Source organism: Daktulosphaira vitifoliae, unplaced genomic scaffold, assembly GCF_025091365.1.
Source record: "Daktulosphaira vitifoliae isolate Bord-2020 unplaced genomic scaffold, ASM2509136v1 Scaffold_5, whole genome shotgun sequence".
Taxonomy (NCBI): domain Eukaryota; kingdom Metazoa; phylum Arthropoda; class Insecta; order Hemiptera; family Phylloxeridae; genus Daktulosphaira; species Daktulosphaira vitifoliae.
Window position 1 is genome coordinate 18,635,534 of NW_026099576.1, and position 27,831 is coordinate 18,663,364.

General features: G+C 24.9%; 5 protein-coding genes across 5 annotated transcripts in view; 3 read left to right on the top strand and 2 right to left on the bottom strand.

Annotated features, from left to right (window-relative positions):
* Positions 1–2,197: 2,197 nt before the first annotated feature.
* LOC126907610 (5'-3' exoribonuclease 2 homolog) lies at positions 2,198–8,958 on the top strand. Its single transcript, XM_050689006.1, has 20 exons — positions 2,198–2,434; positions 2,501–2,628; positions 2,689–2,800; positions 3,097–3,270; positions 3,350–3,512; positions 3,584–3,742; positions 4,203–4,510; positions 4,583–4,792; positions 4,867–4,935; positions 5,032–5,358; positions 5,443–5,532; positions 5,619–5,775; positions 5,836–6,010; positions 6,066–6,122; positions 6,258–6,326; positions 7,368–7,496; positions 8,034–8,086; positions 8,145–8,415; positions 8,478–8,565; positions 8,850–8,958. Exons 1-20 carry the CDS (start codon positions 2,360–2,362, stop codon positions 8,892–8,894), a joined length of 2,859 nt encoding a protein of 952 aa, XP_050544963.1. The 5' UTR covers positions 2,198–2,359; the 3' UTR covers positions 8,895–8,958.
* Positions 8,959–9,420: 462 nt separating this feature from the next.
* LOC126907651 (DNA-directed RNA polymerase III subunit RPC8) lies at positions 9,421–10,593 on the bottom strand. Its single transcript, XM_050689091.1, has 2 exons — positions 10,186–10,593; positions 9,421–10,096 (listed from the first exon to the last, which is right to left on the bottom strand). The coding sequence occupies exons 1-2, from the start codon at positions 10,416–10,418 to the stop codon at positions 9,718–9,720; spliced, it is 612 nt and encodes a 203-aa protein (XP_050545048.1). The 5' UTR covers positions 10,419–10,593; the 3' UTR covers positions 9,421–9,717.
* A 75-nt stretch (positions 10,594–10,668) lies between these two features.
* LOC126907654 (nucleolar protein 16-like) lies at positions 10,669–13,901 on the top strand. The gene is made up of 4 exons (XM_050689096.1): positions 10,669–10,910; positions 12,593–12,761; positions 12,928–13,077; positions 13,649–13,901. Exons 1-4 carry the CDS (start codon positions 10,843–10,845, stop codon positions 13,775–13,777), a joined length of 516 nt encoding a protein of 171 aa, XP_050545053.1. The 5' UTR covers positions 10,669–10,842; the 3' UTR covers positions 13,778–13,901.
* On the bottom strand, positions 13,218–16,450 carry LOC126907649 (uncharacterized). Its single transcript, XM_050689088.1, has 4 exons — positions 16,215–16,450; positions 15,941–16,133; positions 15,001–15,182; positions 13,218–14,138 (listed from the first exon to the last, which is right to left on the bottom strand). Exons 1-4 carry the CDS (start codon positions 16,347–16,349, stop codon positions 13,959–13,961), a joined length of 690 nt encoding a protein of 229 aa, XP_050545045.1. The 5' UTR covers positions 16,350–16,450; the 3' UTR covers positions 13,218–13,958.
* A 2,554-nt stretch (positions 16,451–19,004) lies between these two features.
* The window catches only part of LOC126907622 (modular serine protease-like), a 15,575-nt gene continuing 6,748 nt past the window's right edge, over positions 19,005–27,831 (top strand). The window contains exons 1-8 of the mRNA XM_050689032.1: positions 19,005–19,268; positions 19,354–19,420; positions 20,206–20,325; positions 20,405–20,557; positions 23,111–23,227; positions 23,505–23,684; positions 23,751–23,959; positions 24,061–24,276. Of these exons, the coding sequence (XP_050544989.1) occupies positions 19,220–19,268; positions 19,354–19,420; positions 20,206–20,325; positions 20,405–20,557; positions 23,111–23,227; positions 23,505–23,684; positions 23,751–23,959; positions 24,061–24,276 (1,111 nt within the window). The 5' untranslated portion in view covers positions 19,005–19,219. The remainder of the gene's footprint in view (positions 19,269–19,353; positions 19,421–20,205; positions 20,326–20,404; positions 20,558–23,110; positions 23,228–23,504; positions 23,685–23,750; positions 23,960–24,060; positions 24,277–27,831) is intronic.

Sequence of the window (27,831 nt, forward strand, 5' to 3'; positions counted from 1 at the left end):
TCAAAATTTTGAAACTTTAAATGTTTATATCTAATAAGCTAATAAAGTTATATTAAAAATTCAAATGCCATTTACTATTAAATTAAAAACTCAAACATTTTATTAAATTAAAAATATGTATTACCATTTAAAAAAACAAAGTTGACCCCCCTCCAAGGTCTAAGGGATGAACTTAAGAAGTATTACATAGTTAAAAATTCAAGAATACTGTGTAACTAAAGATAATAATAAAAAAAAATGTTTAAATTATTATTATTCTGCAAGTAATTGAGTGGGTTATAATAAAAAAATCACCCTGTATAGTAAGGTATAATAAGAAAATAGTCAAAATTAAAAAATTTTTTTTTACAGTGTTTTCGTTTATTGTTTTTGTTCAAAGATGATTCTCGTTTGAATGACTTTCAGCTTTGGTCAGATCTAATCGATCTTAATTAGGAAATAGTGTCGGTCTGGAACCTTGGAGATGATCCCGGAGGCAATTTTCCTTAATGACCTTTCAGATAATTTTCTCAGTGGTCTAGCGAGAAAAAAAAATTCAAATTTAATGAGGGCGTCCTGAGCCAGGCCGACACTGCGAAAAGATGATTATTTTGCCAATGTTTTCATCTCGTCAGCTTTACGTATATTCTGCAAATACAAATATATAACAATACATAAATACATGTTCTATAAATACAAAATAAAGTTTTTTTAAAAATTTTAATTCATTTTATATGTACTTTTTAAAATATGTAAACATATTCCTAAAAAATAAAACACGTTCACTATATTTTTTTATTTTATTTATCGTATAAAAAGCTGACAAAACTTCAGGTAATGCTCATACAAATGAAAAAAAACTCAACCATTTTTCACTGAATCGACTGCATATTTTCAACTCGACTTAGTTAAGTTTAAAACTAATTATATTAACAGAAGAGTTAAGTAAATTTATGATTAATCATAAATTATTATCGACTGTTAACTTATAACTGTCTTGTGTTTACTTAAATTGACTAGAGCGACAAAATATTTGGGAACTCTAATTTACATAATTTTTTACCTTATCAGAAAAATATTTCTATACAACAAGAAATACAAATTAATTCATTTTCACGATATATTTTATGGCAGAAATTTAGGAAACTAAGCCCCCTCAAATCTCTTCAGATTGGGGCCAATCAAAAGATCGAATCCAAATTGGACTTAATTAATTTCGTTATTCACCTTTAAACAATGAAATGATATTAAATCATATTTTTGTTTGATTTTATACGAGACTAATTGAAATGACAATTTTAGAGAATGGGATACCGAATACTTTTATAAACACATCTGTTTAATGACGAATCCTATCCATCAGTGACATGCACACCTATATTTTTTTTTACCAATTAGTAAATGAAAATACTACAACTAATTAAATGTTATAATAATGGGTACTAATAAGGAGAGACAAAAAAAATAATTTGGAATCACTCTTTTTCCCCTCCAAAAAAAAAAAAACTTTTTAAGGGCTTACATCGATTATATAACTGGGGTTGTTTTAGTTTAAAGCCTCCTTCCTTACCTTAATATACCTATTGTATCGAAAGTCGGATGCAATTCGAGAGTCTTTATTGTTATAATTATTCGTTAATAGACAGTAATCAATTATAACGTTTTTTTATTATATTAATTAATACGTATGTACTAATTAGCGATAAGGGTTATATTTTTCTATCAGATAATATATTGCTACGAAAATCCGAAATTTCATAATTTTTTAATCGATATTCGGAGCAATCAATTAATTGTCCTATTCGGAGTAATCATCATCGTAGTAAAATCCAAATTTTTGTAACCAGGTATTCGCAGTAATTGTATTCGGAGGATTTTTTTACAATATCGGAGTATATGAATGTCGGAGCATTATCAGTTCGTGGCAATCTCTATAACCCAAAAAAATATATGTACATATATATTTTTTATATAAATACTACATACATATAATTTATATAATATTAATAATTGTGAATATTTATTAATATTACTTATATTTTCATAATATTTATTTAGAATATAAATGCCATTTTATATAGTGTATAAAAATACCTTTATAGTATAAAGGTATGGTTTTTTAATTTTGTTTGGTGATACCGTAATTGAATTTGTTAATATAATATATTTATGATATTGTTATCGCTATCAAGAAATGTTTATGATAGTATGGTTTTATATCCCAGGCGACAAGTAGAACACATCGTGTTAAGTAATTAAGTGATAAAGTTGCTACAAAACTTATTTTGACGCCGAACGAACACTTAACGGCTTTGATGAATGTTAATATTAATTTAATAGATATTAAATTAAATTTTATTTCTTTAGCTCAATACTTACTATGGGTGTTCCAGCATTTTTCAGATGGCTTACTAGAAAATATCCATCAGTTATTGTTAATTGTATTGAACAACAAGTAAAGTCAACCAAAAGTTATACATTTTTATCTGTAATTTTTAAACCTTATAATTTTGTTATTTAGTCGACTGATGTAAATGGCGAGAAGATTCCTATTGATGCATCTGAATCAAATCCAAATGGAGTTGAATTTGATAATTTATATTTAGATATGAATGGAATAATTCATCCATGTTCTCACCCAGAAAATAAGTAAAATAGTTTTTAGAATTTAGTTTTACATAAATCTAAATTATTATTTTTTAATATTAGGCCAGCACCTAAAAATGAAGATGAAATGATGATTGCTATTTTTGAATGTATTGATCGCTTATTCAGAATTGTCAGACCTAGAAAAATATTATACATGGCTATTGATGGTGTGGTAAGTAGAATTGTTTAGTTTTCCTATTATAATTGGTAGTAGAATCTTATGTAATATCAGACGCTATAGAAGTTGTAAATTATGACTAATATAATTATTTTATAATATTTTATTTACAGTCAGTGCCTAAAGTCTGTGAATAACTTAATCTAGTTCTGATGTAGATTGATATATTATAATATATAATGAATGGACTTCCAGTTTTTTTATTATATTTAAGTTTAATTTATAATTTAAAATATATATTGCACATTTTGTTGAATTTATTTTATTACTATTAAAATGATGTTTTATAGGCACCAAGGGCAAAAATGAATCAACAAAGATCTAGACGTTTTAGAGCTACTAAAGAAACTATTGAAAAAGCTGAAGAATTAGCCAGAGTGAGGGAAAATTTAATAAAAGCTGGTGCTATACTACCACCAGAGAAACCAAAAGGAGAACATTTTGATAGCAATTGTATTACTCCTGTAACTGATAATTATATTTAATTTGAATATATTATATCATTATTAATGTGTTATTTATAATTTATAATATTTATCATAGGGTACACCATTTATGGATAATTTATCTAAATGCTTACATTATTATATTCATGAACGATTGAACAATGATCCTGGATGGAAAGGCATTAAGGTAATATTGTCTGATGCAAATGTTCCTGGTGAAGGAGAACATAAAATAATGGATTTCATAAGAAAACAGCGAGGTATTTTAGCATTATTAACATTATTAAGGTATTTTGTGCTTAAAATAGATATTAATTTTTTTAATTTTAAGCACAACCCAATCATGATCCTAATACTCAGCATGTACTCTGTGGGTCCGATGCTGATCTTATAATGTTGGGATTGGCAACACATGAGCCAAATTTTACAATTATCCGTGAAGAATTTAAGCCAAATCAGCCAAGACCTTGTGACATGTGTGGACAAATGGGCAAGTTCAAATTTAATCAATTTAAATTATTATTTAATAATTCAAGTATTTAATTTTTATAAAGTAAATTTTTTTGTGTAAATTATAGAAAATATGTAATATTTTAATGGTAATATTATATTGGATTAGAAAAATAATGTTTCCAGAATAAATAAATAATCTAATTTTTATTGTTATTATAATTTTTTTTTGGGAGGGTCGACATAAAAATTAGTTCATTGCTCTTTTATATTAAATAAAATAATCTTATTCCTTAAATTGTGGTAATTAAAATATTAAATAAGAAATATGACAAAAAACTTTTGGAGAGTTTCTCTGTCAAACCAAAAATAGTATTGGACTAATACAAAAATTATTATTCATAAATTTTAACTTGAATTATACAATGATATAGTATCATTATAAATTGTATACTTAAATATTATACTTGTTTTAACATTTTTTTTATAAAATTTAATAGGTCATGAGATGAAAGATTGTCAAGGTTTAGAAAAAGATGTTTTTAATGATGGTTCTAGTATGATTTGTCCTAGTAATGATCAATTCATTTTTGTCCGTTTAAATGTCTTACGAGAATATTTAGAAAGAGAGTTAGAAATGCCTAATTTACCATTTAAATATGAATTTGAAAGAGCTTTAGATGATTGGGTTTTTATGTGTTTTTTTGTGGGTAATGACTTTTTACCACATCTACCATCCTTAGAAATACGAGAAAACGCAATTGATAGACTAATTGCTCTTTATAAAAAGACAGTTTATAAAACTGGGGTAAGAATAGTTTTTTTTCTTGTTAAATTGTGTCACTATCTTAGAATAATAATTGTTTTTATATGTTTTTAGGGATTTTTAACCTTAAATGGAGATGTGAACTTGGACAGAGTTCAATTGATCATGTCAGATTTAGGCTTAGCAGAAGATGAAATTTTTAAAAAAAGGCAACAAACAGAAAAAATGTTTGCTGATAGAAATAGATTAAAAAAAAGACGAGAGAAGTTGATGCGCTCTAATAGTGCTCCTAATTTTATTTTAGGTGGTCAATATAAACCTATGGTAATTAACTAGTTAAAATCATATTATACAAAGCATTGATTTAGAGATGACTTCTTTTTTTTTTATTTTTCTAGGCACCTAACACAACATTTTCTGTGTCTAATCCAAAACAAACAATTGATGATATTAGAAGGCAAAGTATGGTTAGTAATATAATGACAATGTGTTGAAGATAGCTATTCCTTATTTTTCAATGATTATAATTATTTTATTCATATAGACATGTTATAATTATTTAGGGAAATGAAAGCAATCAAGGTCAGAAACGCAAAAGAGAAGATGATGATGATGATGAAGAAGAGGAAACACCTGATGAAGTGCGTCTATGGGAAGATGGTTTCAAAGAACGTTATTATGAATCAAAATTTGATGTTGAAAGAACAAATAGTGATTTCAGACATAGAGTTGCATTAGAGTATGTACGTGGATTATGTTGGGTTCTTCAATATTACTATCAAGGGTGTCCATCATGGAAATGGTATTTTCCATATCACTATGCTCCTTTTGCATCTGATTTTGTTAATATATCAGCATTATCAACTAATTTTGAAAAAGGAACCCAACCGGTATGCATTACGTTATTTATATATTTTAGTAAAATATAAAATCTTTATTTTTTATTTCTAAATAAAAATAAATTTATGTTTTAGTTCAATCCATTAGAACAACTTATGAGTGTATTTCCAGCTGCTAGTAACAAACTTGTACCTAAGCCATGGGCTACTTTAATGTCTGAGCCTGTAAATTTGATAAATTATTAAAAATAATTATAAAAATTGATTTTGAATTAAAAATAATCTATTAAAATTATCCTTTATATTTTAAGGACTCGCCCATTATAGATTTTTACCCGATTGACTTTAAAATAGACTTAAATGGCAAGAAGTTTGCTTGGCAAGGTGTTGCATTATTACCATTTGTTGATGAAACAAGACTACATAAAGCACTTGAATCTGTTTATGATCTGTTGACACCTGAAGAGAGTACATATTAAATTTAATTAAGTTTGAAATCCATTATGAAATGACATGATTATATTTTAGAACGCCGTAATACAAAAGGATATGATCGCTTATACATCCAGCAAGATAATTCAAAATATGAATTACTTAAAGATTTACATTTAAATAAAGAAAACTTTAATAATTTTACATCAGTAGTTATTGATGGAATGGAAGGTAAAGTGATGTTAACTGTAGAGAGTGTTAACATTGGAGGGTAAGAATTTTAAACTTCAAATTGTATTATATAATTAAAAAAATAATTTTAATAGATCACTACCATCACCAATTATGGGCTTGGACGTTATAAGATGCAATCAAGTTTTATGGTAAGATTTTTCTGTTTTTATGATTTGTTATTATACCTATATTTTAAAATAGCTAAATAAGCTCATTCTGGATAAAAAATTATTAATATATTTTTGTTAAAATATGTTATAATTAATATAAATTTATTTATTCAGTGTAAAATTTGAATATCCCTCATATGGAAAAGATTATGTATATGAAGCAATCAGACTTAAAGGAGTTGTGTAAGTTGTGTTGATTAATTAAAAGTATTAAACAAAAGAATTCATGCCTTGCATTAATAATATTTGCAATTAACTTTTTGAAAAATTTTTTGTTTCATTGTAAAAATTCCAATTTATATCAAAATAATAAAATTTTATTTCAAAGTTTTACAATTATAAGTAATTTGATTATTATTTTATGTTGATGGATAAACATTTATGAACTCAATTATTATAAATATACTTGTAATATATGTAGTATAGATGGGTTGTTATGGTAAAAATTATTTAACTAAATTGTGTTAAATTAGTCGATTACTTGGTATAAAAATAATTTTGTATGTAAATTAAATATACATTATTTTAATAATTATAATTTATTTTGGGATGTGATTAAGTTATATTTAATATTAAGGTGTTCCCACCTTTTTAATTTATCTTACTTAAAAAATTTAATACCTTTTGAGTTTCATTTTGTAAAACATGTCTAGTCTTGAAACACTCTTTCCAAAAATTTATACCATAGTTTTCATTATTCTTTTGTTTAAAAATATAGAAATATTTGTATTAAAAAGATTTTAGACCTTTTACGTTAATAGGTATATTTAAAATGATATATATAGGATGTCTTACTATGTTTTGACATCTTTAATTACTTTTGACCCAGCAAATATTTTGTTACTTTTTTTTAAATAATTTTTAGTTTTGACTATTGTAACATTAATAACTTATGAAATAGTGGTTCACATGTCGTTATTTTCTTAATTCAACCAGAATCTATTAAATAAGCTTATTGTGTAAGTTGCCATTTGAAAAAACAAAGTTGATACCCTTATGAGATGAGTATAAAAAATATTTTGTGATTAATAAATTAAGAAAAACATGTACCTGAAAAAAAGTGCTCAATATTAATATCTCTCAACTAATTAAATGATTGATGATAAATAAATTACTCTGTATATTTTGGTTTATTAAAGCAAATCATACTTCTTTCATGTGACATATCTTATCTTAAATTAAAAAAAATATTAATGGTAAAATGTTTTTATATTTTAAAATTAGGGAACCTCCAAGAGTTTTGAAACCAAAACATTTGTCAGATGAGCAATCAAGATCCTGGAGACCTATAACTGGAATGAATTACACAAGTCAGCGTGGTAGATTTAGTGCTTCTGGACAGAGAATGTTATCGTATGTATAATTCTTTGTAACTTGTTTATTTCACATGTTGTATTTATTATGTGTTAATGTTTCAAATTATTAAAAGTTTCTCAATGCAAGTTAAATTTTGCTGAACATATTTAAAGAAAATTTTCTCTTTTTTTATTTAAATTAAAAATTACCTGTTTTATTTCTAAGCTTTAGCCAATTCTAATTTTATAAACAATGGAGAACTGAAATACAAAAACATTTTATTTTTTACATACAATTTTTTTTAAATATTCTATGGTCATGGTCTAGTATGTAATTACATTATAGCGCTCCGCACCAGTTTGCCACTGAATATTCATTGTTTATTTAATATTATTGAGATGCTGTGATAAAAAATGTAATTAGTGACAAAAAGTATTTTTTTTTAACAGAGAAAAAGACTTCATAAATAATTTTTCTATAAATACTTGTTAAAAATAAATTTCTTCTGTTCTTTCAAAATTCTAGTAGAAGACTAATTAATTTAAATTCTAACACTTAGTAATCCACATAACTTTAAAAACTGAATATTTACAGGCATCATGTACCTAGACATACTGGACAATATAGTTCTGTTCCTCCACCACAAGGTAACTTTCTCATTAATATTGTTAGTAAGATAAAATTGATGGCTAATAATTTTATTAGGACTTAGAAACAATCCTCGGCAGACAGATTTTAACAATTTTAGACGTCCTAACCATAATTATAATTCTCAACAGACCAAACAAAATCAGTATTCAAGAAATAATCGAAATTCTAACTATGGTAATAACTCAGATATTCAAAATAATCAGTACAGAACCAATAATAATCATTACTCGAATTATGGTTCTCAATATTCCTCTGGACAACAATCTTTTGTTTCAAATAATAGAACTGGATATTTTACACCTGGTTATCAAACAAATAATCAAACGTAAGTTAAATAATGATTAATTTTTTTTCTTATATTTTAATAAATATCATTTTATCTTTAAGGTCTCATCAACCTTACAATGGAAATACAGATTTATCAAGTGATAGACAAAATAACCGATATCAGCCATACAACCCCCAAACCCAAAGAGTAAGTAAACATGTAATTAATGAAATGTGCTTCTGAGAGAATAACAGTACATCTGATAAAACAGATTTTAAGAATTAACTTATTAAAATAAATAAATATGTTGTTATTTTCATTTTAACCAGTAAATTTGAAACCCTAGTCACTAATAACAAAATATGAATTAGCCTTTAGAATATGAAAGAACAAGATATTAACATTTATCATTATAATTCTTTATGTACCATTCACTTTTTTTTCAATGTATAAAAAAATTATTAATATTTGAAATTATAAATTTTTTTCAGGGTGGACCACGGCCTCATGGTTACAATCAACATCATAACTATTAACTATACAAATTAAATTTTAATCCAAATATCATTGCAAATAAAAATTCCATTGGTTTTAAATACATATTTTTTACTGTCAATTATTCATTTGCTCATAAGTAATACTTCTGATGTTTCATAGTTTTGTGTAGTTCTGTTATAAAAAAAATTAGTATAAACAATTACAATTTTGTTTATCAATTCATAAATATGGATTGTAAATATTTTGGTCAAAGTCATTATTTACAAATTGCTGACGTAGAAAAAAATTGTACAAATGATTGAATTAAAAAGTCATTTTTAAACTAAACATTTTTAAATATTATTTACAATTATAGATTAAAAACAATGTTTTCAATTAAAACAGCTGGTTAGTTTTATATAATATTTTTGAAAAAATATAATTTTAACATAAAAATTAACAGTTTTTATCAATAAAATGTCATATTATTATTAGCATTTTTATTTGAAAACCTTAAGAAGTTAAAAAAATTACATTATAAGAACTGAACATGAGAATATAACAAGATGAATTGTAATCTCAGACTGTATGGTAAAAAAGATTTATTTATTTAAAGTTTATCGAAAATTTAACCAGACAATTATGTAAAAAAGTTTCTTTAGTTAAAAATAAATAAAAAATTTAGTTATACCAATTAAACTTATCAAAATTCATTTTACATTCAATTCTAGCTATGAGATAAAAATAGTAAACACTTAAAAAAAAGTTCAACACTTCCAAAAGAAACTCTTAATAAGCTAATGTTAGGTACACTTAAAATTGGTAATGGAAGTGATGGTTTTAAATATGGTTTTGATAGAAAAATTGAAGAGAAGCCATACTTTAAAGGTCAGTCCACCAACCTATAACACCAAGCCCAGGTTCTCTGACAGTTCCAACTATAGAATAAGGTGATTTAGATTTAGAAGTTACAACTTCACCCGCATCTAGAAGTCCACTATCTACACCAGGATGGGTATCTACAAATTGTTCTGATACTACACGAAATCTGACAGTTTCACCAATATCCATATGAAGATCAACTGTTTCACCACAATTATCATATTCCCAAACCCATACTTTATCTTTAACATCAAAACGACTAGGATTTTGCATGTTGGCAGCAGGAACAAAAATATCATCAAAAAAACCTGTAGATAATGTGGCTCCCTCAGGTCCAGAACTCTTGACCTTTCCAATGAGTATTTCTTCAACAAATGGTCTGTAAAAATAAAAATATTTATTTTACTTCTTTAATCAGATATGACAGGTTTGGTTTTTATAAAACATTATTTATTCATAAAAACATACCGAAAAACTATAAATCTAAATCGTACTTTGGAAAAATAAGCACCTTCCCCTGGGTAAATTATGGGATCACCAATTTCTAAAATGTCAAACAAAGACAAACACAAACCAACATTCATAACAACTTTGTTTGCGAGCATAGAGTTGAGATGAATGATAATTCGTGACACTTGATCATCATCAAGATGTGATGGTTGTACTTTGACAACCTCTTCAAATTCACTAACGATGAACATTTTATAATATAAATTCAAGAAAACAAAGCAAAATTCGAATAGAATTACGATTATAAAAAAACATATTAAATTTAGAGAAAAATTAATTGTACAAATAAAAAATTTTAAAATGTATAATAAGTTGTGTGAATTTATTAAACCGGCATGACAATGATGCCAGTAAACTCGTCTGTATCATTTTTTATCTAGATAACCAATTTACAAACATTTTTATCATTATCAACCACGTGATACTTGACAACATTTTTTTGTCTGTCTAATTATATTTTAATAATTTTATAAGTGATAATTAAATTTTTTTAAATTATAGTCCTTGAAAATGTGTATTAACTAATTATAGTGCTCTTAGCTTTAAAGTTATTATATTGTATTTCAAATTTAGAAGTCTGTACTTATTCTATATTAAATCTTATAAAAAATAATTATGCCTTCAACTTACAACAAAAAAGCATTACGCCGGAAGATGAAAAAAAGAATGCCAAAAGTTACATTGTAAAATAATATTTTACTATCTTATTTTAATTGTTAAGTATTTATTTTAGATATCAATTCAGTATTGCAAAAAATGATTGAATTACTATAATTTTAATAGAATAAATTCTATGACTTCCTTAATATAAATTATTTTATTAGTGCCCTAGAAGCTATGTATTCATTAGTTGTGTTATTTTTCTTCATAATAATTTAAATTAATTATAAAGTACTGAAGTAACTTACTTTTATAACTATTTCCTAATTACAGTTGTAACTAAAAAGAGAATTTATATGCATTTATAAGTTTTGTTAAGTTATTTCAAACATATCATCCGCTAGTACAGATTTGTATTAAAAACTTATTTGTATTGAAAACTTAGTAATATGATATAACTGATGTTTTAATGTTAGTGAGGGTTTATTTCCCTAAAAAAAAAAAAAATTTCAACGCTACAGTATATTCCAATTACAAATATGCATAAATTGAGTCCTTTTAAAATACTATTTATAAATGCATATAAATCCGCCCTTTAGTTATAACACTTTAAGAAAACTTTGATTATTTATATTATTGTTCGACAATACTTCGGAATATCTAAAATATACAAGGTTAAACTACAATTAAATGTCAGTGTTTAAGTTATTAAGAAATCATATAAAAAATTGTACGAATTCAATTAATTTTTAGACATTAAATACATTTAAAAAATGTGAAAGAATTCAATATAATTTATTGATAAAAAATACAGAAATACATCATATTCAATCATATTGAAAAAGTATATTGATTGAAGTTTAAATCAATAAAAAAAAATGTTAAAATGAATAGTTAATTAAGTAGGTAACTTTAATAAATTCACATAATATGTATGTATTAAAACACTACATTGTAACTGTGACAATTAATATAATTATTAAATAAAAACCAATCTAACTAATTTTAAGAGGATACTATATCTGTGACGAGCCTTATTCTTAAAAATTTCATTACAAAATACTTCTTAGTTATTTTAAAAAAGTAGAACTTATCTTACTAGTAGGGAACAATGATAACTTTCTTGGAGTAAATAAATGAGCAGCTTTCAAATTATATATTTTTAAAATACTTTTATATTTTTAATTGTGAATAAATTTATATTTTCTAACTGAATATTAAATAAAATGATAAGAATGTTAAAGTACTGCTATTTTATTCAATATTTTAATACTGTTATTCTTATAACAAAGTTTTTGGCCAAGTACAAAGCCCAAATTTAGTAAATCTGCTGCCCCTAAAACCTTTTTATTCTGCTTATTAAAAAAATTTTCTATGCATTATTATTTATTTTTATTTAAATGAGCAAAAAAATAAATATTTTTCCAGTGACTTGGGAATGTGCACCTAGTGCACTCTCTTAGATCAGTCCCTACCAAGTACTCATTTAGGAATTTCATAAAAATAGGATGAAAAAAATTCAAAAGAAAAGAAAATATTTTCTTATGGTATTTCTCAGTAAAGAACAAACAATATAGGTATCACTATTTTGATTAGGAGTGAAGGGGTTGTAACTTGATCCTTTTTCACATATATGTGTTTGTTACAAATTAACAAGGTTATATTATTATGTTTATATTTTTTATTAAATTAAGGTGTGCTCATTTATTTGCTCTTTTTTAAGTTAATAACTATTTAAAATAGTCTTTTTTAAATATTTTTTCAGTCCACTCATAAAAGATTTATGGGATGATAAAGCTTCAGTTAGGAAGAATCTAAGAAACTTTGGCCTTACCAATGATCCTAGTAGATCAATATTGACAGGTTTTGTTAGCAATCAGTCACAAGAAAATGCCCCAATGGAAGGAACTGGAAATTCTGTAGTACAAATAACTGTAAGTTCATTTTTGATAAACTCATGTCAAGTATGAAATGTTTGACTTTTTGAAATTTGATTTTAATGAAGATAGGAAAATATGATTATTTAATTTTTAATTTCTTATAATATATTTCATTTTGTCTATTAAAAATATTATAAAAGTTAATAAATTTATTTGATAGCGACAAAAAAAAAATAGAAAACCAACAAAAGTAATTAAGAAATTAGAAGAAGAAGCTAAAAAACCTAGAAAACTCAAGCAAATAACAATACCACCTGGTACAATAAAATTTTTAACTTATCTGATGGAAAAATATGGCAATAACTATAAGGTTAGTATATGATATTTTAAAACTTGTGTAAAATCTTATTAATAGAATAAACAAATGTTTATATTATAAATTACTACGTTTGAACCATTCTAAAATTAACAACCATATATTTATAAATAAATAGAAAAATACGGCTAAAATTTTAATTTTGAGTGATTTAATGCTTTTTTTTTAATTCTAAATTTTAAGTTATTGAACATAAAATATACAATGTTCAATGTATGATAATATATATATATACAAAATAAAAATTTAATTACATGTGTTACAAATATTATTTTATTATATTATTACATGTGTGTTAATATTATCCTAAAATATCTTAAAATAATTTAAATAGTAATTTGTGTATAACTACTAAGAATAATTAAAAAAAAAAAAAAAAACAATTTCAATAAATATTTTTCACAGCATTTTCAAAATATAATGCCGTCATGAAATCTAACATCTATAAAATATCTTATATAATAATAAAAATAATAATACAGAAAAAATATTAAAATTTTAAATAAGCATTCATATATTTTATGAGGAAAATATAATAACTTGATTAAATTAATACTTTTTACAGGAGATGACTAAAGATCCTAAAAATGTTTATCAGATGACCTGGAAACAGATACGTGCCAAAATATTGATATTTAAAGGCATAAAAGATTATGAATACTTAATGCCAAGACCAATTGACGAGTCAAAATAATTTTTTTATTTTACAACAATTAAATTTTGAAAATTATAATGTTCAAAAATAAAAATTTATGGAACATTTAAAGTTTGTTAAAAAAAAATAATAATAATAAAAATAAAATGTACATTAAAAAGGTGTTTCTGTTATTCTTTTGATAAAATGTATTTCATTTGTAATTTTAAAAACCTTTAGGTTATAAATTAGAACTCAGTTTTAAAAGTACTTTGCGGACTTCTAGTACTGTTGGATGTATATCAACAGATCCAGGTTTTGTTTGAGTTTCTAAGACTTTTACTTGATGTGATCTAGAAGGTATGCTTTTCAAATCTAGAACATTTGAGATCTGTTCAGCTCTAAGAGCTCCGAGCACATCCTAAAAATTTAAAAATAATAAGATTATTTGAAATAAAACAATAGAAACTCTTTTCCTGACTTTTTAAACAATAAGTTAGTGGAGTGTCTGCATAAAGAAAGGACTACCTGGAGCAGCTGGCCACAGGGTGCAATAATGTAGGAACCATAAATTATGGGAGCATTTTGAATGATGGAACTGTTCAACTCAAGTATTTTCTTATATTTATAAATGTTTAAAATAATTAATAATTAATAATTTAAAATGTAACTATCACTGATAAATTATATTAGAGAGTTAAAAACATTCTTAATAGTATATTTAATATACTAAATATATTTATTACTTTTGTTTTCTAATGAAAATGAAATATACAAAAGTTTTTAAAACCTAATTACAGAAAACAGGTGAATAAACATAAAAATATCTGCAAATACTTGTGAAGCAACTGTTTGGAACTTGTGAAGATGTAACAGACCCATAATCATTTGTAAATAACATTAGAAAATTTTTTTTTTTATTTAAATTATTGTGAATAAATTGTAGAAAATATCAAAAAGTGGTTAATATTCTAAAAAGATTTCTACAATTTTACATGGTCTCAAATAGTTTTTAACAAAATATTTAGGTTATCTAATTTTATATTTCTTTAAATCCCTAAAAATTATTGTGATGTATCTAAATAACTTTTTTAATACTTAGAAATAATAAAAATGGTGGCTAAGCAACCTATACCCTTAAGATTATGACCAAGAGAAGGGCTATGAATATAGTCTCTAGGCAAAAAAGTCTTTAATTCACAACTGCATCCAGGAGTTAGCAATTCATAATTAATTTAAACTAAATCTATAGTTGTTAATCAAAAGAAATTTCTGTGAATTACCTGTTTGTTTGCTAATACTAAAATTGGAACAGAAGCTAGTCGAGCATCACCTAATAATGATTTAATCTCACTGACAACAACAGATAAGTTTGAAGTATTGCTGGCATCAACAACAAAAACTAATATGTCTGTATCTTGGAAAAACTTGGCCCAATATCTTCTAACACTTTCTTTGCCTCCGACTATTAATCATTATATATTATTAAACATAAATAAATAAATGTTGCAATAATATGAAATTTCTAAAAGAAAAAATTTAAAGTATCATATTAAATCAATAAAGAAAAACATAGAATTAGTTGAATTTTTACATATAAAATAATAATATATACAATCACTAGATTTAATATTATTTATTAATTTTAACAATATTCAATAGATTATTATTGCATTAAATATTTTATATTTAACAGTATAATAAATTTATTTTTAAATAATTGTATTATACCTCAAAACAAACTATTAATTTGAAATAGTAAATAAATAGAATATTATCCACACATTTTATTCAATTATAAATCCTTAAGATATTGTAAAATCTCTATTACAAGTTTAATTAGTACTTCTTAATAAAATATTAAAAAATGATGATGCTTACTTAGCTAAAAATAAAAATAATAGACAATAAAATTAATTTAATTTTTCTTATTTTTATTTATTTATAGAGTATATTTTTCAATCAAAAATCAATAATATAAAATAATTAACTATTACTTTTATTAACTAATACTGACATTTTCATTAAAATTTAAAAAATTAAATAATCAAACTTTTTTTTACTTAAATATTAAAAATGACGGTTTAGATGTAAAATTTAAGGAGTTTAATAATAAAAGTTTCATTAACCCTATACAGAATGGTTTACAATGTTTTTACAAATCTAAATTAGATTTGGTAAAACATCGTGAATCACGCTATTATATATATATATTTATCTTACTCTCCCAAATATTAATAGAAGGGGAATTTCCATTTGATAAGGACGTAACATTAAATCCTTCAGTTGGTTTATATCCAGTACTTAGAGAAACGCCTTTCTGTCCAATTTCTCTCACAATTTGAGAGACCAACGTTGATTTACCTGAACATTCGAGACCAAGAACCAAAACTTTTTTTTCCAATGTTTCTTCCATCTAAATTACAAAATTTTTATATCAAGTTCAGATTACATGGTACATGCTTAATTTATTCAAATAAATAACTATAATAAATACCTTAGAAACATCTTCAAATCCTTCATCATCTGCACTGCATTGTCTCTTTCTCCACATACGATACGCTGTGTACGTACAAACGCCTAATACGACACTAGATGACACAAAAGCAAGAGCTTTTATTTTGTAGCCCATTGTATTAATAATATAAAAACAAATTTTGGTTTGAAAAATATCTATGACAAAACGACATCACTTTGACATAACATAATTCACTATATTTTTTCACTGTTGTTATCAAAATTTAGATAAAACGTCAAAATGCAAGATAAGAAGTTTTCACAAATTATCCATGGAAGAAAATGATTTTAAAAATATATTATATAATAAAAATGTATGAACAAATATTATTTTAACTATATTGGTTCTTCAAAATGCTATAACCATATCTCTTCAAATTTTAAATATTATCATTAATAAATTAATGGCATTTACAACAATTTGTTGGTAATCTCAACATTGAAAAAAATGAACATAGCACTTGTGTGTTTAAAGTCTCAGTATAAACTCTAGAATATTTTAGTGCAGTGTTTATCATCAAGGAATCAAACAATTATATATTTTAATTTCTCGCGTATTAAGGAAAAAGTTATTACCACTATTATAGGATTAAGTGGGGCAAATCTAAATGAATGAGGTAATTGTAAACTGATCAATTCTTTTAAAATATTTAGTAGATATTATTTCAAATATGACAATTTCAATCCTCAAGTATATCTTGTAGTTACTTTATAAGTAAAAATAAAAATAATCACTTATGCATTTTCTCAGTGCCGGTTCTAGTATTTGTATGGCACGGGGCAAATCACAATTCAATTGCTCGTGCCATATAGTAGGGTTTCAAATAGGGTAGATTTCCCCCGTAAAAATGTTTGCATGGTGAATACAGTTTTTTTAGTTTACAGAAGTAGTAAAACCTTAACTACGCAACTGTTTTGTGCAGGGCCCATGAAGTGAGCACGGGGCACGTACCCCGTGTGCCTCATCCTTGCACTGCTTTCCTTTTAAATTACAATTACTGCAAAAAAAATTAGGTAGACTTAGAAACATAGGGATACATTTTGAGTACGTTGTCAAAAAAGAAAAAAACTTTTTGACATAATCTATAGCTATATGAAACTTCAATTTTATTTATATTATAAATCATATTTTCAAAAAATATGTTAAAATAATACCTACAAAATGTCAATTTGATATATGCGTTTTAAATTCATATAACTGAACGGTTTATGATATTTAAAACATCAGAATCTGACATTTCAACAACTACCTTTGTAGGAATATTTCCACTAATAAAAGATGCGAGGGAATTTTTTCAGTTAGATATAATTTGAAATCATTTGACGTATTTATTTTTAATATTAGTTCAGTATAATTTTAGTATAAATAATAAAAAAACATCTTGATAAAATTAATACCTTTGTAGCTTTGGATTGAAGCTAATATTTGTTCGGAGTCTAACATTATTTTGGGGAAGGTAAAAATGCTTTCTTTGGATATAAATATTATAAACTTAATATCTAAAATGTACGTTTAACATTTTTCACAGGGATCATTAAACTATCTTAGATACATGCCGTGTTATCAGTGATATACAGATATAAGTCTATATTCCTCCCATGTTTCTCTGTAAAATGAGGAAAATGGATTCTATTCCATCTGATAGGTAATAGGTTTTCTAGGGCCTCACCAAACCTAGCGATAGCACTGTATCTGTTATTGGAATTTCATAAAGCTCATTAGTTTTTAATTAATTAATTTCGACTTTTTTTTATTATCTCAAAGTTATAACTTTTACAATATTTTTTCGATTTCCGGAAAATTTTCAAGAAATGTTTTCATATAATTTTATTTCTGAAAACCTCACTACACTACTGTCTAGAAGAATGTACCCATTTTATCCTATAATAATTATTCCATTATTATATATAATCATATGAAAAAATTAACTATTTCAGAAAATTTAATTTAAAATTTCTATATCATATACTTATGTAGTATATAATCTATACTTTTAATCAAAATAATTTTAATTTTATATTTTTTTAAATTTGTATGAATTAGCTAGCTGAATCAATTAAAATTATATTTTAAGTATTGTGTTTTTCCTAAATCCTTTAAGTGCTCAAAGAAAAATTTCTATTTTTTATTTAAAATCATAAAAAAAATTTTTTGTCAACCTATTTTGAGTATAATTTTTTTTTTTAAATCTTTAAATTTAACTTAATAGATTAGAATTCTCACTAAAATACAAGGTATTAAGTAATTTTAAAAACTTTAAAGTATTATAGAACTTTAATATTTTAGCCGAAATATATGTGTTAAAACAACTATGTCTATAGATAACTAATACATACATCTAGGGTATAGAATCAAATTTTAACCGAAAGTACAATTTTTGAATTGTTAGTATTTCAATTAATTTTTTTTTTTAATGTGAAAATGTTGTTCCAATAATAATATTAGATGGTATAATTTTTGTAAGAAGGAATACACTTTTTTCATTAGTTTATATCGGAAATAAAATGTAATTTTGCTTTTCTGAAAAGTAAGGATTTGGTCGATATGTTTCTATAGTCCTAAACCCTCTACATGTTTTACGTTGTAAAATATATAATAAATGCTAATATTAAAGTTTGGCTTCGTGATTTAACGTATATCACTCTGTATAGTGTGAAACCAGGAAAAACCAGTTTGTTTGTAATATAGAATTAATAATTACCATAATCTTGTTGGCTATTGCACTTTGGTTTGTACTTGTTTATCAATACTCTGTCAGTATACGATTCTTATATTCTAATAGTACGTTTCTATTTCACGTGTTATCGCAGAATAAGAACCTTCAGGTACAACTTTTATCACATCGTATAATTTTCAAAGTTAAAATAAATCGTTTACGAGTAGCAATACTGATTTAAGTCATCAAACAATCAAATCCAATTATTTGTGAAAAATTATTTTGTTTTTTTTCTAATGTAATTATTAGAATTATTAGTGCAATTATAATGCTAATAATTAAACATGGAATTTCGCTACATTATTTTATTATATTTGGTGCGTAATTAACCAACAATACTGAAGTCATGTTTAAAAAAACATTTAATTTTAAAAGACTTTTTAAAAATATTTTGTGTTATAGTCATCGTAGGTCACGGAGTTTTTGGTAATCATCATAAAACGGATAAACGACAAACTTCATGCTCCATGTTGGTAACTGAAATAATTTTTAACTCAATAAAAATATTTATCAATACTTATATTTTGTAAAACTTTTTAATGTCTCATTTTTTAACAAAAATATTTTGAATTTTCTGTTTTGAACAGATCTGTTTCAAATTTGGATTTTTTAGGTAGATGTAAATTAATTGAATTAACCTTTATAAATTATTTAAAATATTTAATGTGTTATATTTGAAAGGAGAAAGCTTTAAAACCCGCTTTAATTCATATCATAAAACAAAAATGTACCTAAATGAAATAAAAACACAGTGCTAATTTGGCATACATACATTTTTTTGACGATTCACTTATTTGCAAAAGTACAAAAAATATGCAATTGAACACTAGTTTAAACACTCTATAGTTTGTAATGTTCTTTACAGCATTTAATTTTGTATTGTGTAAACCTCGACACCATTTTCGTGATTTCATGTTTTCGTTGGTTTCATGATTTTCAGGGACTGCGTGACAGATAACAGACACGTTTTAGGAATTTAAGATATTTTTGTAAAAAATTAATCTAATATTATTGAAAAATTAAATTTTAAAATGAGATTTGATTTATGATAAATGAAGTTTATTAATTAGCAATTAGCGTTGTTTTTTTAAAGTACACGGCTAGTAATTTCTTTGTCAAATTAAAATATTAAAGTTGAGAAGGTATTTACCAATAAAGTCATCCATCTTATACAACCCTAAATAAGCGTAAACAATTGTACTTAAATTTATTACAAACTATTTATATAAATATATATTATTTGATATTTTTCAGTGACAAATACCAATGTTCAAATGGTTTTTGTATAGATTCCATTTTAACCTGCGATGGAATTCCAGATTGTCCAGATAGTTCAGATGAAACTCAAAAACTTTGTACAGAAATAATATCATCGTAATAACTTAAAAAATTGAAAAATATTTTGATAAAAGTTGTAAAAAAAGTATACAATTTAAGTTTTTCAACTTTATAGCTGTCCATCCTTTGCGTTTCGTTGTAAGTATGGCGCTTGTGTTGATAGAAATGTTAAGTGTGATGGTAAACATGATTGTGTCGATGGATCTGACGAAAATTTACCAGAATGTAAAAAACACCATACATCTCATCACAGTAGCACAAAATGTCTGTAAGATATGCAGTCGTTTAATATAAAGATTTTATTAATTTAAATACAGTTTTGTATATAGAGTATTCATAGTTGTAAAAAATACTTTTAAAAAGTATTTTAAATAATATTCAAATATTTAAAAAAAAATGTATTTAAAATACTATTTGAATACTTTTCATACAAAAGTATTTGAGTAATACTCAATTACTTTACAAAAGTATTTCAAATACTAAGAATACAATTAAAAAATAATAATAATGTTTTTATTTTAACTAAGAGCAAAAGGTTCCACCTAAATAATTACCAAGAGGGTAATTTGAGTCAAATATTGAGTACTCTTAAATTAAGAGAACTCATTTATTATTTACGATATTTTTTGTTAGAGGTAAATAAAATTAATTATTGGAGACTAATCAGTGAAAAAAATAAATATTAGTACACGTGTAAAAACCTGTAAAGTATGTCTTATTGACAATAGAGTAAATCATTTGAACCTGCAATAGGCTATTGTAGGTTCAACTGATGTATTAAAAATAGATGTATACATAATAGCATTTAGATAAGCACAATAATTATGTTATACTATAATGTAACATATAAAATAACAGAGAATTATTCTCAATTTTCATTTTGACTGAGTTTAATTTGCTTGCTGTGTTACGGTTAGCAAATTAAAAAAAAAAAAGTATATTAATAGTACTGAATATTAAACAGTATTAAATACTAAATAATTGTATTTAAAATACTACTCAGATACTTTTTATTAAATGTATTTAAAAATACTATTCAATACCAATGAAAGTATTGGAATACTTTTATTCAAATACATTTACTCAAATGCTTTACGCCTTTGAGAGTATTATAAAAGTAAGGAAACGGGTCAATTGTTACAAATAATGAGAACATTAGAAGCCCATTTCCTTACTTACTGACACCTATATACAGTGACTATTTTTAAAAAACTGATATGTTGCTTTTAAAAAACATTAAATTGTGACCAAATTTTTAAAAAATTTCAAGTATGGAAATTTCTATTTTTTAAGTGCTGAAAACAACGTTCCCGATATTGTTGATTTGTAATTCTTTGACATATGTCACAATACATTCCCTATTATACAATCTCGTAAATCTATTTTTTGTTAAATAATAATAATAGATATGGACAACAAAATAAATAAATTATAACTATAATAAAAATAAAAATTATAATATTAAAGTTTTTTGCTTGAAAAGTCAATGATGAAATTAGTTTTTTATGTTAGGCATTTAATAGAAAAGTATAAGAAAAAAAAAACCAGTTGGTAATTTATAAAAAAATATATACAAAATTATAAGTAATTACCTCATGTATCTATAAAAAAAATATATATATTTATTTGGTTATTTTTAAAAAAGTTATGGCAATTTTAAGTAAAAAAATTTGAAAAAATGTCGAAAATTAGCAATTTTTAAATTTGTAATTTTTTTGGACATTTCCTCCATTTACGGGGAACGAGGGAAATTTTTTCAACTTTTGAGGGTAATGTCTTCGACTAGATATGATTTGTGATCTTTTGACGTATCGTTGAAATAAATCGGTTCGGTGAGAGCTGAGAAAAAATGGTAACTGACATTAAAAAAAAAAAAAACACATTATAGTAAAACTAATACCTTCTCAGCTTTGCATCAAGCTAAAAGCTGAGTATGGTATTTATAGATTTAGAAAAAGCGTATGATACGTCTATATACAATTATGATATATGGTTCAGAGTGTTGGGCGGTTGTCAAGAGAATAAAGCAAAGAATGAGTGTAGCAGAAATGAAAATATTTATATGGATGAGTGGAGTGACTAGAGAAGATAGGTTAAGGAACGAACATATAAGAGGGAGTATAGGTATAGCGTGAATCGTGAATAAGATGAGAGAAAATATACTTGGATGGTTTGGTCATGTTATGATGAGAGAGGAATTGGAAGCTGTAAGAAGAGTTATGGAAATGAATGTTGAAAGAAGAAGAGGTAGAGGAAAACCAAAAAAGATATGAAGGAATTTTATTGAATGCTGCGGATATGAGGACTGTTTGTGTACAGTTGATGTGATCATGTCAAATGAAAGTTTGAGATAAGGGTGACCGACCGCAAATAGTTAGGATAAAGGCGAGGAAAAATAATAAGATATATATATATATATATAGTATAGAATATTTGCTGTATAAAATATAAAATAAGAAGCTACAACTTCAATCTTGCCTTAGTCCTCTAAATACTTAAGTCAGACTCTGTTATTGTTCTATATTATTACGTATGTTATTATATAATAATTAAAAATATATTTAATTATAAAACGTGTAATAAATGCTAATATTATCACAGATATATTATTTAAAATTAAACGTAGAGTTTTGTTTTATTTTTTTAATTCATGTAAGAACTTAGTGGTGAATTTAATACAGAATAAACGCATTTGTGACTAAAAGAGTTAATAAAATCTAAAAAAGAAAAATTTTAATTTTATTAGCTCTTTTATTTTTTAAATTTGCTATTTTTATGTTTACAACATTAATTATTAATGAAATTACATTTCAAATTTTAGTTCAGACGAATTTCACTGTAAATCTGGCGAATGTATCGACAGTACAAATACATGTGATGGAAATGTAGAATGCAAAGATGGGTCTGATGAAACACACGAGCTCTGTAAAAGTAATAGGTAGATTTTTTTTATTTACGGCACTATAACTAGGGCCCGGAATTTTATTTATTTATAAATTTTGTTTGAGCCACTTTAAAGAATTCCAAATTTACCAACTTTGTCGTAGGATTATGAAGTAGTGTAGAAATATTTTTTGTCTAAGGGGAAATAACCCTCTAATACCTACAAAACTAAAAACTTGGTAACAACACATAACATAAATTTTCAAGTCAATTTGGAATAACTTTTAAGAATTTATAAATGTATATAATTACAATATTTACATCGATTTTAGGTGTCCAAGTTACTCTTTTACGTGTAATTATGGTGCTTGTATACCAAAAGATAAAAAGTGCAATGGCGTAAAAAACTGTGCAGATGGTTCAGACGAAGGTGATCGGTGTAAACATTCTAATGCCCACTCAACATCAACGACTACAACTCGTAAGCCTACCACAGGATCGCCAAACAAAAAGTATTCATGAATTGTAGTATAAAACCTTGAAAGAACAAAAATAATAATTTTCAATATTTATTTAAGAAAACAATGCACTGTTCCTAATGCGGAAGGAAGTATTTATACATTGGAAAACGTTAATAGAACCATATCTCCTGGCTCAAAAGTAAACCAATACGACTTCATCTTGGAAACTTGTAAACTAGATTATTTTCAAGACGGATCCACTAGATCAAGAGGGTGTATAGATAGTGAAAAATGGACTCCGGTTTTTACAGACATTTTATGTTTAAGTAAGTTAGGAATTCTTTGAGTGTAAACTTACCTAGTCTCATGTCAAATTTTATAATTATCACAATTATTTATCTTAATTGATAGTTATTTTCTCTTTTAGAAATGTGTCCTGTCATGTTGTCAGATAGCCTTAGTCTAGTATGTACATTTAATGGCGATATAGTCCCTTGTTCAAAACCTTCTAAGCCTGGTACGATATTAAAACCTAAATGCAAACCAACTCACAGTCTTCCAAACGGACAAACTGAATATCCAATTGAACTCGTTTGTCAAAAAGATGGACGATGGAGCGGACAATTGTACACTTGTGTCCCAGGTATATTTTTATTAAATAACAATGCACAGAATAATCCAATAATTGTGTCTCACGTAATATCTTCAAAGTTATTAAATAAAATCTAATATTTTTTCTTCAGAGGTTATTAGTATTCTTACACATTTAAGATAACGCAAAAAAAAAGTATAATTATTTTCTGCTTTGAATTGTTTTATAGTTTTTGTTTTCTATGTTTTGTATTAATAGTTTTTTAAATGGAAACATAAATAATTATTTTATTATTAACAGCCAAAAAAGTAAAAACGGGAGTGAGCAAATAAAATTTAATAATTTTTAGGAACACTCAAGTCAAATATTGTTGAAATAAAAGTTATGATTTTAACGTATTATTATAGATAATATTGTTATTTTTAGTTTAAATATAACTTAGTATATATACTGTAAAATTTATACCAGAAAATTTTTTTTTTCAAAAAAGTCACTTGGGGTAATACTTTACATTTGGTTTGGGGGATACACTCACATTTATTAAACGTGTATTGTTTATATCTAACAAAACATAGCTTTACGTTTTTTTAGAAAAACATACAATTTGTTTGAAAATAATAATTAAAATAAAATTTTAAAGAAAAAATGTATAATTGTTCTTCATCCCGAGTTGAGCGACTCCATGTAATTTTTTAAACACCAAAAAGGAGGAAAGATTAAATATATTTTTTTTTTTTTGTGGGATTTTCTAAATTAATTAGTTATTACAATTGACATATTTATATAAGGCTTAAAAAAAAAAAAACCGAGCACAGGGGGGTCGCGGCACAGTGGTGACGTGGCATAGATGGATCAAGTATAATGATATCTGACAGTGATTAAAATCACTATCAAAAAAAAACGCTTCGATGCAAATCTTTAGATAGTGTTTAATTTTAAAAAATTGGTGGATTATTCCAAAAGATACATGATCTGCTAGTTCATTATTAATATCCTAATTAAGATAAAGTATGTCGAATGAAAAAGGGATTATTAAAAAATATTATTTCTTATAAAAAAATAATGTTGATCCATACACTTTTAAATATGTCATAGCATTATAAAGTTAAAAATGTAAAAAATAAAAACGAGAATTTTCACATAATAATAGCATTTGGTAGCCATTTTCACCGTGAAGACAAAATAAAGTCCAAAAATTTTTTTCATAATAAAGTAGATTACATTAGCTTTAATTTAATATATATAAAAAAGTGTCAGACTTTCCGGAACACTTTCAAAATTAAGTTGAAAAAGTTGTACTTTTTACATGCATTTTTTAGATTTGAACCCCCCTCGTAAATAGGGAAATGGTCCGATTTAAAAAAACAGTATGTCAAATGAAAGATGTATATGAATACTACTCCTCATAGAAAAATTTTCACACAAAAATAGCATTCGGTAGCCGTTTTCACCATGAAGACAAGTCCAGAGGTCAAATTTTTTTTTTTCAAATTAAAGTACATTACATTAGCTTTAATTTAAGATATATATAAAAGTGTCAGACCTTCCGGAACATTTTCAAAAGTTAAGTTGAAAAAGTTAATTTTTTGTGAAAAAGTTGTCATTTTAAATCCCCTCCTGTGGGCAGGTAAAGGGTCAGATATAAAAAATATATATACCAAATGATAGGTAAAGACATTAGTAGGTAAAGACAGGTAATGTCTTCAACTAGATACATTTTGTGATCTTTTGACGTATTTTTGAAATAAATCGGTGCAGTGAGAGCTGAGAAAAAGTGGCAAAAAAAAAAAAAAAAAAAAAAAGAACACCATAGTAAAATTAATACCTTCTCAGCTTCGCATCGAAGCTAAAATTTGGCCTCTGGACTTATCTTCGTGGTGAAAACGGACATCAAAGTTAAAGAAAAACGTATGTTTTCCTTGAAAAAATTCTCGATTATATATTTTATATAACTTTTGGAAAAATGTATGGATCAATATTATTATTTTTTTTTAATAAATATTTATATACCCCTTTCATCTGACACGCTTTTTATGTAAATCGGATCATACCCCTTTAACAAGGGGGGTCAAAACTTTAAACAAGCGTATTGTTACTATGATATTTTCAATTTAATTTTTGAAAGTATTCCGAAAATACTGACACTTTTATATATATCTTAAATTAAAGCTTATATAATATACTTTAATTTGAAAAAAAAAATTTGACCTCTGGATTTGTCTTCATGATGAAAATGACTACCGTATTCAACAAAATGCTATTTTTNAAAATGACTACCGTATTCAAAAATTTGCTATTTTTGTGTTAAAATTCTGGGTTTTGTATTTTATTTTATTTTAAAATAAATGACAAGGGGAGTACAGATTTTCATAAATATTATATAATTAAAAATTAATATAGCATAGAAAGTTAAACTTATTTAAATTTATTTGCTTCTTTTAAGTCGAGAAAAATAACTTTGAAATTTGAACTAGCTTAAATAGCAAATTTTTTCAAACGAACGGAAGCAACGTACAAGTGCCAAGTTGGTAAAACTTACGTTTTACACGCTTGGGGTACGAGGTTCCAACCCACGTATGGCAATGAATTTTTTACATTTTTTCTTAATTCTTTTTAAGTTAGTATAAATTTTTAACTCGTTTGATTTTTATCTCGTTTAGATTCAATAACTTCAATAAAGATCAATGATCCCATCACTTTAGTCGCCCCTTGCAAGAAGAAATTTCTTATTCGTATTAAAATTATTTTACTATATTTTAAGTTTTAGCTTCGATGCAAAGCTGAGAAGATATTTTTTTGTGAATATCATTTATTTTCTCTGCTCTAACTTGACCTACTTTTTTCAACGATACGTCAAATGACTACAATTCGTATCTAGTAACCCTCAAAAATTAAAAAAAAATTTTAATTTATCAATTAAACAGTTAGTTATTCCATGTTCTCCATAAAGACAATTAAAATCATTAATTTCTAATGTTTTCAAAATATTTATTAACGAATGAAGTTTGATATGATAGGTTTCAACTACAAAATTAAATCATTTTACTTTGTAATTTAATAATTTTTTTACTCTATTTGTGTGTGCTACTACTAGACTATAATATTACAATTTTTTTTTGTAACATGTTGCTATATAAATCATTTCTAAAAAAAATGATTGTTTTTTCTCCTGAATTAACAATTGATTTTTACAAATATAATCAAATTTTATAATACACTCAATTGAGTAAATCTTTTTAACAACTTTGTTTTGATTGGTACATTTAGTTAAAGTAAATCATTAAAATTAATTAAGTTCTCAATATTTCAATTATAGAATCTTTTCAACAAACAACAAAAGTTCCTAGGAAATTATTACTATTACTTCTATTTAAGTTATCTATTACCATAAAAATGCAAAAAAATATTGAGCTTTTCTGATAAATTTACAATAAATAGTAATTATAAAACTTTCTGACTGCATATTGATCTTAACGATACAATTTTTTTAATTGTCATAAAATTTTCTATTTAATTATGTCAATGTCAAACTTACCAATTGAGCTAAAAGTTATGGTAAAATAAATTTTTTTTTTTATTATAAACATTTACAACAATCATTTTTAA